This window comes from Sarcophilus harrisii, chromosome 5 (assembly GCF_902635505.1).
Source record: "Sarcophilus harrisii chromosome 5, mSarHar1.11, whole genome shotgun sequence".
Taxonomy (NCBI): Eukaryota; Metazoa; Chordata; class Mammalia; order Dasyuromorphia; family Dasyuridae; genus Sarcophilus; species Sarcophilus harrisii.
Window position 1 is genome coordinate 150,187,213 of NC_045430.1, and position 17,540 is coordinate 150,204,752.

Consider the following 17,540-nt stretch of genomic DNA (forward strand, 5'->3'; position numbering starts at 1 on the left):
CTAGTAAAGAGTTTTTCATTACTTCGATCCTAAATTTGGCTCAACAGCTTCCTCCCATTACCTCTTCCTCCTGTCTTAACTAGAATGTATCCAATTCCCCTTTATATACTTGAAGAGAGCTAACAAGTTTCTGCTAAATCATTTCTTATCTGGGCTATCCCTTATTCCTTTGACTAATCTTGAGGCTCTTCATCCAGATTGGTCCTCTTGAATGCTTACTGGCTGATCACCATTCTTCCAGTTTATTGTTCTTAAGATGTGGTATATAACAATACTCCAGATATGAGCCAATCAGGATCACAGTATGATGTGACTATCATTTTCCCCATTCTGGACACTATTCCTCTCACTGTATCATAAAATTATATTAGTTTTTTTGGCTGACAGAGCACGATGGCTCATACGGAGCTCACAATCTACTAAAGCTCTCAAGTCTTTAATTATTCTATATCCCTCCACTGTACCCATAAGGTTAGCATGAGAGATTGTAGTGATGTAATGGACAATGTTAGACTAAGGACACTAGAGTTATGAAGATCTGATTTATAATATCCCAACTCAACATATCATCTATATAACCATGGGTAAATAACTGAACCAAGTCTTGATTCACTTATACAGTTATTCACTACACAGTAGTATTTACTGCAAATGATTTTTATAGGGTTCAAATAAAGATACATTGTAAATATTAAAGCACTCTGAGTGCCAGATACTGGCAAACCATACCTACCTACCAGTATTCCTCTGATTTACCAGTTCAGCAGAACTGTAATAAACATATAGAAAAAGAAACAGATGTTGATCTATTCTTTTCAAGGATTTAACCTTTAAGAAATGAAGTTTTCTGGTATTACCTATTATTGACAAGGCTATGCTCAGTATCTGAAATTGCTACTTCCTCTTCTAGATGTTTAACAATAATCCCCTCAAAAGACAACACAGCTTTGAAGGATTTCTCCAGGAAGTATCCCTGGAACTTCTAAATAATTCTTGGGAAACCACTTCAATTTAAGGAGTTATCCTATGCTAAAAGTGGCTTTTGGGTAAAAGTCACCTGTTTGCATTGAATCAGTAAGGTAGGGATACAATATTATCTATATGGTATAATTTGAAAGCTTACCTGCCCCAAAACGTCTCCCTCACCAACATCACTCCTTTAAAATGGAGGAATTACCTCCAGAAGATATTAATGTATAGATCTGCAAGGGTTAATATAAACAAAACACTACAGATACACAGTCTTGAGTGATATTAGATTATGATTCTGCTGTCCACCTTTCATTATGGTGGAAGTAATCCAATTATGTGTAATGGGATACAATTGAAAAAGGATGTCACTAAGTTATAATGTTATTAGTTAAAGCACACAGTCATATTAATGTTTCACTAACATAACTAAACTTTATTTCCATGTTTATTACAGGTTTGTCTTTGATGCTGAATACATATTAAGATTGCTTTAACATATGACTTAGGAGAAGTGTTACCTTTCTCCACTGAATGGGTCAAGAAGGAATGTAAAACTACAAAAAAAGTTCTGAATTTTGGCAAACAGAACAATAAATACCTTTCTGTTTTTTTCCCCCTTCGGATCGTCCATGATGGATTTCTTTACAAAAAAAAGATTTTATATTAATTTCATAATAATTCATTTCAGAAAAAGAAATAAGGAATACTCATAAAAGCCATTTTACAAATAAATTAAGTCAACACAAAAACCTCTCAACTTCTATTTGAATATAAATATTTTATGATATTGTTAAATGGGGGGAATTAAAATATATCACTAACTACAAATCTAATGATTTTAAGCAAACCCAAACATGCTGTTTGCCTTTGTTAGGAAGAATTAGAATATATCAAGGTTCAAGCACAGCAGTAAGGGTTCTATATTTGACCTGGATATTAACCACTAGTGCCCAGGACAGGGATTGCCAAACACTAAGCACTTAAGTGTCAGAAGTTCAGGGCTAAATTAGTTTTAAATACTTAAAATACTAACTTAAGAATAATGATTTTCAGGAAAATTGACATGTACATTGATGAACAGCTTTGAGCATTCATAGAAACTCAAAATTCAAGTCTAAATATACGAAAACAAAAAACACTCCTAATTAATTCATGGTACACAAGAGAAAATAGTGCATTCATAGCATATCCCCAGTGTTTAATCAAATATAAAAATATCAATTATGGGTAGTCAAGTTATCAAAAATTGTTATTGGTACAGAATTTAATGCAGTTTTTTTTTTCTTTTTTCTTTTTTTTCTTCAAACTCAACAGGACAAAATTCTCTAGTACATTTTGTGGAGAAACACAAGCTTTTTTCTGTACTACTGAACTTGGATACATTTATTAGTTCAGTTTAAAACATTTTTCTGGCCTAAAGTTGCAGGAGTAAGGCTTTCCCTGGGAGTGAGAAATGCTTACAATTCTCATTTAAAGTATTACTATCTAAAGCAGTCCAGAAGCTAGTGTTTAGAGCATTCAAAAAAAGAAAATAATTTCTTTCCATCACCCTCAAAAGTCAATTAATTTTAGAATCTATTACCTAATTAATAATCTTAGTGTTACAACATTTTGTTACATGGCTCTTTGACAAGACAAACAAGTTATGGCTTTTTCAGTATTAGAAATTTCATAATTATAGTATCTTGTTAAAGATTTTCTAAACTAGTCTCCCATATGTCAGCTTTCTAATGAGATAAAAATTGAAATTAAGTAAAACCTAAGCCTGATAGTTCTTCCAAAATGAATGAAAATTCCAATACGAACATTAGTATTTCCCTCTTCCCTAAAATTCAAGGCACATTCCTTTAAACAGGAGACTAGTCTAACATAGTACAACAACATGGAAAGATTCTGTAACATCTTAGATCCACTGGCCATCTCATTGTCTAGCAGCCATTCAGTCTAGTATATGCTGAGGGTGAACTCAATTTAAATCAAGCCCAAAATACTATTTAACCATATTAACTTTTGCCATTAGTTACGATTTCATTCTGCCAATATCTGTTATCTTATATTTTCATAGGGTAATCTGCTTTCAGATAAGAGTATGCTTGTATGGTATTTTATTGAAGTGTTGTTTATTTCTTTTAAAAGTTGATAAAATATATTTGTACAATTTAACATTCATTTTGACAAAAGGAAGAAAAATCCTAATGAGAAATATAAAAGTAAAAATGAAAACAAAATAGTGCACTACCCAGTCCAGTATTTCATTCTGAAATCATATTTATCTATAGAATATGAAAAATAAATCCAGAAGTGTAATTACTTTAAAATACACCACTTCCACATCTGTCAATATTTTACATATATGTATATATTCTACAGTGGAAGAGGAATTTTCTTAAAAACATTATCTCTTTAAAATCTTGAGGTGCATATTAGATCCATAGGCAATATCTGACATACAAATTGCAATACTGTCTCCTCTCAAATTTGGCATTTCACTTTTATACCTTATACCATTAGGAAGGTATGGACTCTGCATATAGTGCCTAAACATTCCAGTAACAACAATAATTTTCTTTAATGTAGAATGGTTCATAAATTCTACATGGGGCAGTGAGGTCAGTAATTCTAAAGGGTACAGTCCTGATTCAATTTTCAAATGGTACAATAACACAAACAACTTTGTTAAGGCCATGTTTTATTTGCTGATTAATGGACAAAAGGCAATGAAATTTATCTTCAAGTATTTTCTTGAAAGTCTGTGCTCATAAAAATCATGAAAAGTTGGAAAGACGGTTAAATCACTGAAACTTTAAATATATCTTACACAATATTGTTTGTACAAAAATACAAGTTAAATATAAACATAAAGCAATCATGATAATTTTATGTAAATCTGTTTTATGTGATATTGTTATATATAAAAAAGTTTTTCAGTTCTCTGTTATTTGTGAAAAGATCAATACCAGATTGAATCACTATCTATTGGCAAAGGGCCCTAAAAAGCTTACTTCAGCATTAAATCTTTTACACAGTTAAGTGCCATTTCCTAATTTGAGATCTTCTAAAGACTGGCAGAAAATAAAATAAAATAAAATAAAATAGGGCAGTATGTCCATAAACCAACAAATAATTTGGCTGTAATGTATCATAAAACACATAAACCCCACACACAGATCTGTACAATATTATCTATGCATCACACACTCACACACGCAGGCTCGCACACACAGAGAACAAAGCTTAATGAGGTGCCGCTTCCAGTTCACTACTCAATTGGGCATTTTTCCGTACTTCATCAAATGAATAGCTTTTTGTGACCTTTCCATTCTTGAAGACTGTATGGAGAAGATCCTGTACAAACAGACCAATTTAATAATTTAGTGATGGGAACCAGAAGAACCATAGATTGTTAGTGTTACTAAAGCCCTTTAATGTCACCTAGTTTATCCCCTAATTTTACATTTACTAACCTAAAGATACTGACAGAGAACTAATGACTGTCTAAGCTAAGTGGACTGACATTTAAAAAGCTTCAAGAGAAAAGTAGATGAATGATTTAAGAACTACATGATTTACTACACAATTTTTTTTTATTAATTTGGGAATCTCTTGGTAAGAAGTTCTATTCTAGTGCTTCATGGCATGGAAGTGATCCCAGAAAATTCTGGCAGTTTCTAATAAAGCTGAAAAAGCATCATATACACAATAAAGGACTGTGTCTATTGTTTAGTGATCAGCCTAAGTAATAACCATGATAGTAATAGCTCACATTTTAACAGAACTTTAGAAGTTTTCAAAAACACTTGCCAAACCCTATCTCATTTAACACTGTGAGCCAAGTGCTATCTAGCTCATTTTCTTCATCCATTTTTTATTTCTGTCCACAATATACTGTCCATCTACATGCAACGCTTGTTCCAAACACTGTATGGATGTACTAGAGCTCTATAAAGTGCCACTGAAAAACATGCCATAATTATTATGTGTTTTACATATAAGGAAACCAAAAATCTATAGAGATGAAAGCATTTGCCTAAGGTCACACAGTGGGTATCTGAAGTGGTATTCAAACTCCTCTCTCCTTTCCTTGATCACCAGAATACAACTCTGGGCATATCCTCTACAGAAGATTTATGGACTACATGGATAAAAACTCAGTATGGAAAAGTAGCGATTTGTGCCAGTGAATGGACTACCACTAACAAGATCATGGATGCAAGTGTAGTATTTAGGAATTGATAGCCTTCTCAAGACTGAGAACTCGCTTTGTTTGAAGGATAAAACTATCTTTCTCTTTATAAAATAATAGGTATAACCAAAAAATTACCAATTTTTAATCAATACCATGAGTCTTAAGAAAAATGCAGGAAATAAATTTTGGGAGGCAATATTCAGGGTTTTACAGTTGGTCATTTACTCAGTAGTTTAAGCAAAAGTTTAAGAAATTAAGCTTTTTTTTTTAACTGCGTTGCCAAACTTTTAGACCGAAAAATAGATTTTTATATATTGACTATTTTGTTGACCAACATTATGATGATGATCTTAATAAATTAATTTCCAATCTATTTATCTCACCCATTTAGATGAAAAAAAAAAATTGGGTAACAATAATTTATATTTATTAATTGCATTTTGAAGTTTGCAAAGTACTTTCTTTAACTCAGTCTCATGAATCAGATAGTGAAAGTAACAAAGAGATAGTGAAAGCACAAGTTAAGAAATTTAAGTTTAGACAAGTTAAACTACTTGCCTAGGGGCATATATATCTTATAAGTATCCAAGCTGAGTCTAAAACTTTGTTTTCAAAACCCAGGTTTTTTTTTTTAAGAAGCCAACTATAATTTAGACTGGCCTTCTCCATAATTACTGTAAATTATGAAACATTTTATTGTCAAATCAATTCTAACAATTATCTATGAAGGAACTTTCAAAAATTTTCCTTTCCCGGATCTTTCAAAGCTAGTACTGTTGATTCGTTTCTTATAATGATTGGAGATCCAGTGATAAATAACTTCAGGTGTTCATTTTTCTTTACATTGCTGAATGTCTTGTATTTAAGTAGATGTTTGTTTGTTATCTGCAACACCTGGCTGCACAAGCCACTGCACAAAAAAAAAGTACATTTTGTGTACTTCACACAAGATATTTTTGCTCTTCATCATCTGTGTGTATGTCAACAACAGGGGTTATGTGGGAGAGGGAAGAGACCCTTTTTACTTAGTATGGAGAATAAAACTATTACTACTAAAAATTCATTATAAAGACATACATGACCACATTCTTCAAGATCTCCTTTTCCTTCCTCAAGGGTAAGAAAATTTCCAGTAGGTGTCCTATGTAGAGATAGTCGGCCCTTTTTTGACCTTTTGTTTGGATCAGCAACTGGATCCTTAAAGACATTAATCTGAAATCCAAAGTCAGAAAATTAGTGAAACCTTAGATAGAGATTCTTATATTACCCTACTCCCCTACCCATCCCTTAAAAAATTACATATACACATACATTTTACAAAATAGGTATAAAGCCCAAAGCACCCCACTTCTACTTTCTAGAATCTTCTTTAAAAGGATGTCTGTTTCAAATTAAAAAGTCCCTAGGAATCATAACTATTAGGAATATATCCTGTCCCTCAACAGTGTATGACCATTTCTGAGATGGATTCTCTACTTGTGGGACAAAAATCAACAAAAATCCATGTAAAGCCATGGAAGATTTTTTTCCTATTACTTTATTTTGAATAATGGGTAGATAGGTTATTTCCCCCTCCTATAATACTGTTATATAATTACCAAGTTGGATGATTCCATCCAAAGTTCTTGAGAGCAGAGATTTTTATATTCTTAATGGTGTTTATATACAGTAGATATGTAATAAGAAGTTGACAACTGGCCTATAGGTACAATAAATTTTCTTACTTTTCCAGTGCTCATTGCTGAATAGTTTCTTAGTTTTTGATTATCTTGCTTTTAAGGAATGTGTTTATACTGATTCTGCCACACTGAAACGTGTGTGAATCTGTTCAAGTAAATCAAAGTGGGAGTTATTTAGGGAGAAATTAGCTAATTTTTAAGAATTTTCTATTGCCCAAACCTGTAGCTATGATGTTTTTGATAAGTGATAGTTTGACTGTGTGACATTCATATTAAAAATCATTTAATATACCAACCAATCTAAATAGTGAGAAAGCTCTAAGGACCTCTCTTATCAGTCCAACTTCTCTATCTCTGCTCTCACCAAATTTTCTTCTTTTTTGTTTCTTGTTCTCTTTCCCTTCCCTTCTCAATCTTTTCGGGTTTCTTTTCTTCCTTTGATTTTCCTGGGTCAAGGTCAGAGTAATTATATCAGTTATAGTATATCATCTTTTACTTGATTTTTGTGCTCCAGTATGGTGAGTTTAAGAGGATTATGCTGAGAATCATTTTAAGGTTCAAATTCTAGTTTTGACACTGACCATGGACAAGTCATTTAATCTCTTTGAGACTCATTAATAAAATGGGGATAATACTTGCACTACCTTCTAATAGGACTTTATAAAGAAAGTGCTCAAATTTAGCTATTATAGTCACAACTTCCATTTTTTGCCCAATTTCTCCACAAAGATGTTATCAACATGAAGAATGAAAAAATAACATGGGACATACTCCAAGGCCATTTGTAACCACATAACTGCATTTAAAGGAACAATTCAAAAGATCTCTTGTTAACTTCTGTAACAAAGCTCCACCAGAACCAAAGGAAATATTCTCAATACTCCATTTTTTTTTCTTCATGCCTTCAACAATCTATGGGAAAGAAGAACAGATATGCAAAAGTGATTTCCCATAGGCAAATTCAAATAGTTAAAGACAAAAGATATTCCCTAACAATTAACCAATTAGGTCTAACCATTCTGGAAAATACTCTGGAATTATGGTAAAAAAATACACTTCCTTTATTCCTGAGACCCCCACTGCTGATATACACACCTCAGAGATCAAATCAATTAATCATTAAACATTTGTTAAGCAATCACCACATGCCAAGAAGTGTGCAGTTCTTCCTATAAAAGCTAGAGAGGTATACCATAATAATGAAATGAGCACTTTTTGTTGTGGTCATGAATGGGAAATAAGAGGTTCACTGATTGGGAAGTGGTGAAATATACTGTGGCCCATTAATGTGATGAAATATCAATGCACAGTAAGAAAAAGTAAAAGAATTCAGAGAAGTCAGAACATGATTGAAGGACCACCAAGAAAACAATGTAAAATGCAAATGGAAACAACAACAAAAAATGAAACTGAATGATATATAAAGATATCAATTAAGTGTGGTCTCTGAGAAGAACTGAAGGATTGTACCCTACTACCCTTATTTTCTTGAAAAGATTAAGTACATGGTTGTCCAACACTTCATATATTGTCAAACTCCAGATAATGTGTTCATTAGTTTATGATTTACCTTTTTTCCCATTTCCATTTTTATTCTTTTGTGACAAAGAATGCCTTACAGATTACATAAGTATATATTTAAAAACAAAATAATATAAAAATACAAGATAGGAATTAGAAATTTTCCAAGTCTAATTAATCATTTAGGCCATAGTCCATAAGAATCTTACTCAAGGGTTGTCAAGCCTAGAATAAATCATGTTATGTACTCCCCTTCTGTACACACTGGCATAGTCTAAGAAGCATATGGATAAGGCAATGTGTTTTGCTTTGCTTAAGGGGGGGAAAGGGCTAACATAAGTAATTAGAAAAGCATTTCATTTATTAAAGAAAAGATTGGATTTCGGGAGATGAATCTTACTTCAGGCTGCTCTACAAAAGAACACCTACCATTATGACCCAGGTAAATAGGTCTCTCTTTCTTTGTAGGATCTGAGTCGGGGGGAGAAGGAAGGTGAAATGAACATAGGAGAAAGAGAGACCAAGGAAAAGCAGGATGAGGCTTTCTCACTGTTGCTGCTAGCAGTAAAAACTCTTTCAAAACCTGAAGAAGGTTCTTGGCTCCAGATAGAGGAACAAAGAACCTCTAAGGAAGCATTCTACTTCATGGTAGACCTGAAGGAGAAACCCCAGGTTAGAAGCAATTAGCAGATGTGTAAAAGAGGATATCGGAAGCATCAAGTTCCAAGTATTAAGTGCTCTCTCTGTTAGGTTTCGAGGATGAAAATACAAAGAATATTAATAATTTTTATTACTTATATTCTAATGAGGAAAATAAATAAATACAGTATATGCAGAATGAAGGTAAACAGAATAAAAACAAATAAAATACCAGATAGTTAAAGAAGGGGGGAGACGCTAGCAGTTAGAAGGTTCAGAAAGCTCTCATAAAGTGATATATTAACTGCAGTTTGAAAAAAAGAAAGGGCTTCTATGAAGAGCAACATAGGAGGACATTTCAGGCAAAAGACACAGAAATAGGAGGTGGAGTTTTCTGGAAGAGAGAATATGTCTAACACTGCTAGAAACTAGGCTGGAACCAAGTTGGCTTTTAAAAGCTAAGCAAGGGAGATGTCTCTATGACATCTACTTGGAAGTGCCCAAAAGAAAGATGGGGTAATAAGGCTAGATATGCAGATTTGTGTCACCTGTCTAGATAACACAATGGGAGTTGATGAGGTCACCAAGAAAAAGGGTATTTAAAAAACCCCCAAGACAATGAAGAATTAGGGAAACACCATTTTTGCAGGGTATTGTATGGATAATAAGCTAGTAAAGGGGACTAAAAGAGAGCAGTCAGACAAGCAGAAGATGAACCTGAAGAGGGTAGTAGCACAAAAATCCAAAGAGAAGAGAATGTCCAGAAAGAAGGAATGGCCAAAAGTATCAAACGTAGCAGAGAAGGATGACTCAAAAAAGATAATCAAATTAGTCAATTAAGAAAATCATTGCTAACTATACAAAGCAGAGTTTCAGTTAAATGATATAGTCAGAAGATAGACCACAATGAGTTGATGAAAAAGAGGAAGGCAAGTAGAGACAATGAATGTAAGTTGTAGACTACATATGTTGCAATAGAGCCAAAAACTTGTTCTTCAAGCAGAAAATCATGTGACTATTTGATTTGTATCACTTGAGTATTGTGTATATTCTTGATATAAATTTTCTATACTAAAATACTGTTTAAATACTCTAGCTTTGTTAATTCTGATCTGAATGAATCTAAGGAGAACAATAAGGTTTTAAAACAATTACGATATGGTTTTAAATTATATTACAATATAATTTTAGGGATTAATATTTAAAGATAATTACATAGACAAACTTTTAGGATTTCAGTGAACAAGTAGACTCGTGATACTTATTAGTCAATTAGTATTGCTTTCAAAGAAGCCTCCCTATTTATTTACTGTTAATTACTGACAAACCATTATATATATATATATATCTGAGAAAAGCAGATTTATGGTTGATGATGAGTTAGCCAAGTAATCTCTACTTCATGAAATCTGAAATCTTTCATATTAAAAAAAAATCAATCTGAGAAATACTTTTCCTTGCTTAGTATCTTCATTTATATAATAATAAGACATAATAATAATAAGACCATAATAAGACTTCTCCAGCTCCATTTCCAGGGTGGTAAAGTAGGTAGAGGTAGAGAAAAGTTAGTGCCACTCACTATTACTATTATTATATAAACCATGATGGTTTAAAGACATGGACATTTTAGGAGTCATAATTAATTTCCTGGTGTTGTTATCAAGCTAGTTAGATCTATGCAAAAGCCTAATTATTTTGTAATATATTGTTAGGAAATTTTGGATGTGAAAATACCTCTTGTAAAGTATTGATGTCAACTCCATCTCCCTGAATAACTCTGAGATAAGGTGGCAACAATTTATAGCCTTTTGAATTTTCAGTAACTGGAAACTTCTTACCCAGAATGTCCAAAACCTGTGAGGAAATAAAGTTAGAAGTAACTGTTTCCCAATTTGAAAAGGTATTTTACTGTCATATACAGCATAATCATTATATTTAAATAATTTTGATCACCTTAAATAATGTGCAATTTTAAAATTAGTTCTGAACAATTTTTGCCTTCATTTCTGCTCATAAATCACACTCAAAACAGCTCAAAAAACATTATTTTTCATTATGTCTCTCATAAAAGGTTGAAACCCCCAACATAATATGCAGTCCTATGTATAATTAACATTTCTATAACTATATTTGTTATTTGGTTTTTAGTGGATTTTTACAAAGTACTACAGAATAAATTTACTTGGTTTTCTCTAAAAAATAAGTTTAATCTTACTGATATGACAAAACTGACTAAAATAACATCTGCCATCACAATCCTTTAGGCAGGAAGTAAAACAGGCAGTTCCTATTTATTTCCTTTATTTCTTAGAATGGGAAACATCAAAAAGACTAACCAAGGTTAGACATATAAAAGGTCTATAAAGAATTATTTCTCTAGAAAATGGGAAGGGAAAGGATACAGAGGAAAATTTGGACAATTTAAAAATATAAGATGTTAATAAAGCTATATATATACACACATATACATACACACATATACAGAGAGAGAGAGAGAGAGAGAGATAAAAAATAAACTATCAGTATAAATATTTGTAAAGATATAAATCTACCAGATTGATAGATTTTCTCTTCTGAAAGAAAAATATTTAAAGTAGAAAGGGATCTTAAAAATCTAGCCAGGGAAGCTAGATGGAACAGTGGATAGAGCACTAGCCCTGAAGTCAGGAAGATCTGAGTTCAAAGGTGACCTCGGACACTTAACACATCCTAGTTGTGTGCCATTGGGCAACTCACTTAACCCCAATTGCCTCAGCCAAAAAAAAAAAAAAAAATTATCTCATCTATTTGCTTCATTTTGTAGATAAGGAAATGGAAGGTGGTCAGGAAGGTACAGTTACTTGTTCAAAGTCTCCTTTACAATAAATAGCATAGCCAGTATTTGCCTATAAGTTTCCTATATCCAAAACCAGGTGGTTCTTTTATTCTGAGTATTAGGGAGTGAATTATTAGTAGATATTGAGTGACAAAATCAGCTAAATAAAACACATTATAAAAGCTATGACTTTTCAAGTAAATGACAAAGATTCTAATTTCTGATTTGATCTGTTACAACTAGAAGAAATCATCCTTAGACCTTAGATACTTGTGTGAGTTTAAAAGCATAAATTTAAAAATTTAAAAATTTTAGGTATTCTAAAATTTTGTTGCCAAAGAACTTAAGGTGTCAACTTTCTGAGTGACCTACTAGAGTTTTACTAGTTACTAGTACACTTTTTATTTCTCTGAGAGGTCTTTAGAATATAAAATTTCTGTAGTTTAATAAGCATAAATACTTAAAAACATATCTTCAAATTATTTTTATGCCACATTCCATGGACGAAAGAAAAAAATCAATAATTTGTGCTAAGTGACAGAAATGAAGCACATAGAAGAATTCTACCACTAAATCATTTAATTTGATCAGTGTTTGAATGAAAATGGCACAAAAACTTCAGATTATTTTAAATAATTGCATACTAGAAGACTGTCTTTGGAATTGAAAAAATATTAATTTAAGTCCTATCTGTGACGCCCACCAGCTATATAACATTGGAAACTATTAAAGTTAATCTCTCAGGCAAGTCTCTAAGATTCTAATTGCTATGAATTTGTCCATTTGCATTCCTGGAAATTCTCACACTATGAGTTCCCCCAGTGATAAAGAAAAAATTTAGTTTAAAAAAAAAAATCCAATCTTGAAAGATAACCAAATGCAGAAAAGCATAAGCTTGAAAACAATTTTTAGATTTAAAATTTAAAAACAGAAAAGAGCCAAATATGGTAAGTTATTTCAAATAGACAACATAGACATTTTCATATTTAAGTAAAATAATTTTAAATTTACCTTTAATACAGTGTCAAGAGGATTTCCAGAATCTGGTCTAATTATTAGTGGTGCTTCTGCACTCCTTGATACAATTAAATGTCTTAAATCTTCACCCCAGATTTTCTCACATGCATTATAAATGTCATAACTGTCACTGACCACAGACACAGGCACTGATGAAAATTGTGTTACTATATGTTCAAAAGCATCCTTTTCGTGATCTTTGCCCCAGGCTGTTATGGTACTAGGGAGAAAAAAAATATCCCACTGAGAATTAATTTACTTAAGCAGTTATAGTTGCACTATTATTCTATCCTGGAGAAACTCTCACTATTACACAACATTTGCTGTCTCACATATTAAGCCACACAAAACAAGCTGAGCAATTTAAATATACATCATATTGTGAACTGAATCTATAGACTAGCATCAATTATCTAATTTGTTTCAAGAATGGCATAAATAACAATTCCTTTTTTGACTTATCAAGTTAGAAAGAAACCACCTTTAATTTTTTAAATTAGATTTTATTATTTTCCTGACTTCACCTATAATCAACTGACAATTATTATAGAATGCCTGATATACACAGAGGATTATGCTTCAGTTTCATTATTTTGTTAGCATTATATTATATAGTCAGATGCATAAGACATTCATTTATTTTCTAAGACTAAGAGATGGTAAAATAAACTTATTTATTTTTGAAAATTATTTCATATTATTTTGGTTTTGTTATAAGAATTTACAATTTATCTCCATTCTAAGGCATCTCTTAACAATGAAATAAACTGGGGCAGCTAGATGGTGCAGTGGATAGAGCATCAGCCCTGAAGTCAGGAGGATCTGAATTCAAATATGACCTCATACTTAACATGTCCTAGTTGTGTGACCCTGGGCAAATCACTTAATACCAATTGCCTCAGCAAAAATGTCCCAAAACAATGAAATAAAATTAACAAAATTAATAATACAGTGACTTCGTTTAAAATAACATGAAACATTCCAAGTTCTAGTACTCTCCCCACTTCCCACCCCCCTAATCCAATGGGAAAAAACCAAATTTAAAAAATAAAAAAATCTTGGTAATAAATAGGCATAGTAAAGGAAAATAAATTCTCACATTGCCAAATTTCATTCTGCATTCTGAATCCATCACCTCTTTATTAGAATTTGGATAGATAGCATGTTCCATCACCGATTCATTGAAATCATGGAGTTATTATTCTGATCATCTTTCAGTGTTTGTCTTTACACGTTATTAATATGTAAAGTATTATTCTTTGTCTACTCATTTTATTCTTCATCACTTTATATATCAATAACTTGGCCTAAGTGATAGCAAATCTCTACAATTATAATTGCTATGAATTTGCCCATCTGCATTCTTGGAAATTCTCACACTATTGATTTCCCCCATTGGTAAAATAAAAAGTTTAGTTTAAAAAAACACCCAAATTTTGAAGACAATCAAATGCAAAAGGCATAAGCTTGAAAACAATTTTTATATTTAAAATTTAAAAATAGAGAATAGCTAAATATAATAAGTTGTTTCAAATAGACAACAGACATTTTTATATTTAAACATCATTCATTTTTATGATTTTTGTAATTTGGCTGTAAAAGTGATTACTGGCAAAGTACTTGAGAACATTATCCCAAGAAGACATTCACATTACTTTGGGATTCTTTACATTACTTAGTAATTACTCATAATACTACTTGTATCCTGACCTTTAAAAATTCTTATTTATCCTTCAAGTAATTTGAGTAACATCACATCCATTAAATCTTTCCTGATAATCCAGTTAGAAAAAATCTTTCATTCCTCAGATTTAATATTATCAAAATAATACAATTAGGAAAAGTAAATATGAAGGTTTTTTGTTGTCTTAAAAGAATTTTAAAGTCTTTTCCACAAAAATACATAGCAGCTCTTTTTATAGTGGCAAAAAAAAAAAACTGGAAAAAACCCAAACATGTGCAGGGAGTAGAACCAGGAGAATAATTTGTACAATAACAACATCATTTTAAAGATAAAGTTTGAAAAACTTCAGAAGTCTGATCAATGCAACAACAAAGCCAGAGATAACCAAAGATGAACAGACCTACTCACCTCATAAAGAGAGAGGTGATAGAATTCGTGACGCAGAACAGGACATATTTTTGAACATGGGCAATTTGGAAAATTGTTTTAACTATCCTTATTTATGAAAAAAATTTTTTTCCTTCTTTCTTTTCAAATGAAAAGAGAAATATAAGAGGGAGAGAATAAATGTCTGTTAATTGAAAAAAGCAAAATGTAAAGAATAATAAGTAAATTTGCCAAAAAAGTCCAATTTATAAATTATCTAGGCTATTGTTTTCTTTTACCTTCTCACAAAAATAACAGCTATTATAATTTTGGCACTGCCTTTAATAATTCAAATAAGAAATATAATGAGTAATTTACTTTTATCTATAATGTAAAAAATCATTAACACATGAAACATCTCAGTCAAATTCTAATGCATTGGACAGATTCATTTTCCCCACACTTTTTTCTTTAGAATACAAAAAAATACCCTATGTATCAAACCCTTGAAGAACTGTTAGGTATTTTGAAGATTATATCACACTTCTCAGTTCTTCCAGTCAAACAAAAATTAAGGCAATCATACTGTAATGAAATGTAATGTAAAGTATAAAGCAGTAACTTAGATATTGCTATCAACTATTCCTTAAAAAAAAAACACAACAAACTATGACCCTTTCACCTAGGTAAAGATTGCTTTGAAGTTATATTCAATAAAAATAAGGACTTGAACCAGTATAACGCTCTCTTGTTAAATATAAGATGGGACCATCAGGAGGTGGAGAGGTTTAATAAATTTTTTATGGATGAGTGATTTTCTCCACCTACGCACAGACACCTCTTTATCTGTGAGAGAAGATTAAAGTTACACCCACTTGACAAAGAGCAAATAATCCTAAATAAACTGACAGTTTTCAGAAAGCTCCTGGATCAAAAGGGAGGTTTCACATTCAAGAAAATGAACATATTTTTTAAGGTGGTGTGTTTATATATATATATATATAAGTATGCTAGAAGTAAGTTGTTAATCATTACATTATAACTAGTAATTTTTAATTCCAACTATAGCTAGGCTCAATAAAAAGTGTCAAATTTTCATGATACTTTTCCAAAGTTTATTTTGACATAAAACTGTATTACTAAACTCCATATTCATAGACACATGTGTATAGACATATACACATAAATCTTAAATAGAATGCCAAAAATATTCTAGATTGAGTTCTTTGCACATAAGATTTGGAATTTTAGAATCAAAGAATCTCACTTCATATCCTTTTCATATATTGTCTTATTTGTTTTCTATGTTCCTATGAGGTAAGATATGTAAACACAAATATGTAAATAGAGCATAGAAGTAAAACAAACAAAAAAAAATGTGACCTGGTTTATTCAGTAACTAAGTAATGGAGTTATTAAAATTTCTTAACTTGCAGATCCCAAATTCTTTATCAGATTATATTCCAAGAATATTAAATCTCAGGAATTAAAAGGAATATTAGATGTAATCTACTACACTGAGCAACAAATCACCTCTACAATGTCTTCTACAAGTCATTATTCAGTCTCCAACTAAATACTTTCAGTAACAGAGAAGCCATATTATGTGTAAAAATTCTTGTCAAAGTAAAAAAAAAAGTTTTAATGATTTTTTTTATATCATTTTCTAATATTTCTGTGTATCATTCCTCCTCAGCTCTAAACTCCAATCCTCTTGTCACTATTAAAAAATTAAACAAAATTAACTAAATAAGCATATCTGATTGCATTTGCTTCACACCTTCATCCAAATGGTTTGTTGTACCAGCTTTTCATCAAAAAAATGTTTTTTTTTTTTTTCATTTTTATCTGAAACCAAAATTGGTCATTGCAATTAATTTGTTCAAATGCATTTATTTATTTTTAAAATCTACAATATTATAGTCATTTACGTACATTGTTTTCCTGAATCTCTTTATTTGGTTCTTCAAGTCTTTACATGTTCATCTTATATTCTTTATTCATTGTATTTGTCTACCACAATTTGCTTAGCCATTATTCTACTGATGGATACCCACTTTGTTCCTGGTTTTTTGCTACCACAAAAAAGAATTGTAAATATTTTGGTTATATATGAGATCTTTGTATCTCAGTGCATTCACCAGGTTAAAGTATATGGACAAATCACATTTAAAAAAATGATTAATTCCAAATTCTTTTCATAATGTTGGGTTCAATTTAAAGTTCTATCAACAACAACCAGGTTTAATCATTAGAACATATCCTCTCATATAAAGCTAAAACTCAAATCCCATTAACTGCCAAACAGAAAAGTCAAATCTGAAGTGATGTCCTACCATGTCTAAATATGGCTAAACATCAACAGTTCCTTCAATTGGCCACTATATAGCATCGTCTTTTCATCCAAACATTTTCTTGCCTATCAATAACTCTCCTAATAATATGGCACTCAGAAATGAACACAAAATTCCATATGTAGTCTGATAAAAGCAGATTACAGAATTAAAACCTCTTTGATTAAAAAAAAATTTTTTTTAATACATGTACAATCTGGTTGCTCTGACATCTTGATTGGTCTGTAAGTCAGAAAAACAAGCCATCACTTAGGCCTACGATTCAGATTTATAATTGTTAAATTGAATCTTATTAAGCTCTGCC

At 31.3% G+C, this 17,540-nt stretch overlaps 1 protein-coding gene across 1 annotated transcript in view; it reads right to left on the minus strand.

Annotated features, from left to right (window-relative positions):
- Positions 1–1,384: 1,384 nt before the first annotated feature.
- Positions 1,385–17,540, minus strand: part of NAMPT (nicotinamide phosphoribosyltransferase) — a 42,177-nt gene continuing 26,021 nt past the window's right edge. The window contains exons 7-11 of the mRNA XM_031938752.1: positions 12,827–13,052; positions 10,735–10,854; positions 7,609–7,749; positions 6,236–6,370; positions 1,385–4,317 (exon numbers count right to left, since the gene is read on the minus strand). Coding sequence (XP_031794612.1) covers positions 4,207–4,317; positions 6,236–6,370; positions 7,609–7,749; positions 10,735–10,854; positions 12,827–13,052 — 733 coding nt within the window. The 3' untranslated portion in view covers positions 1,385–4,206. The remainder of the gene's footprint in view (positions 4,318–6,235; positions 6,371–7,608; positions 7,750–10,734; positions 10,855–12,826; positions 13,053–17,540) is intronic.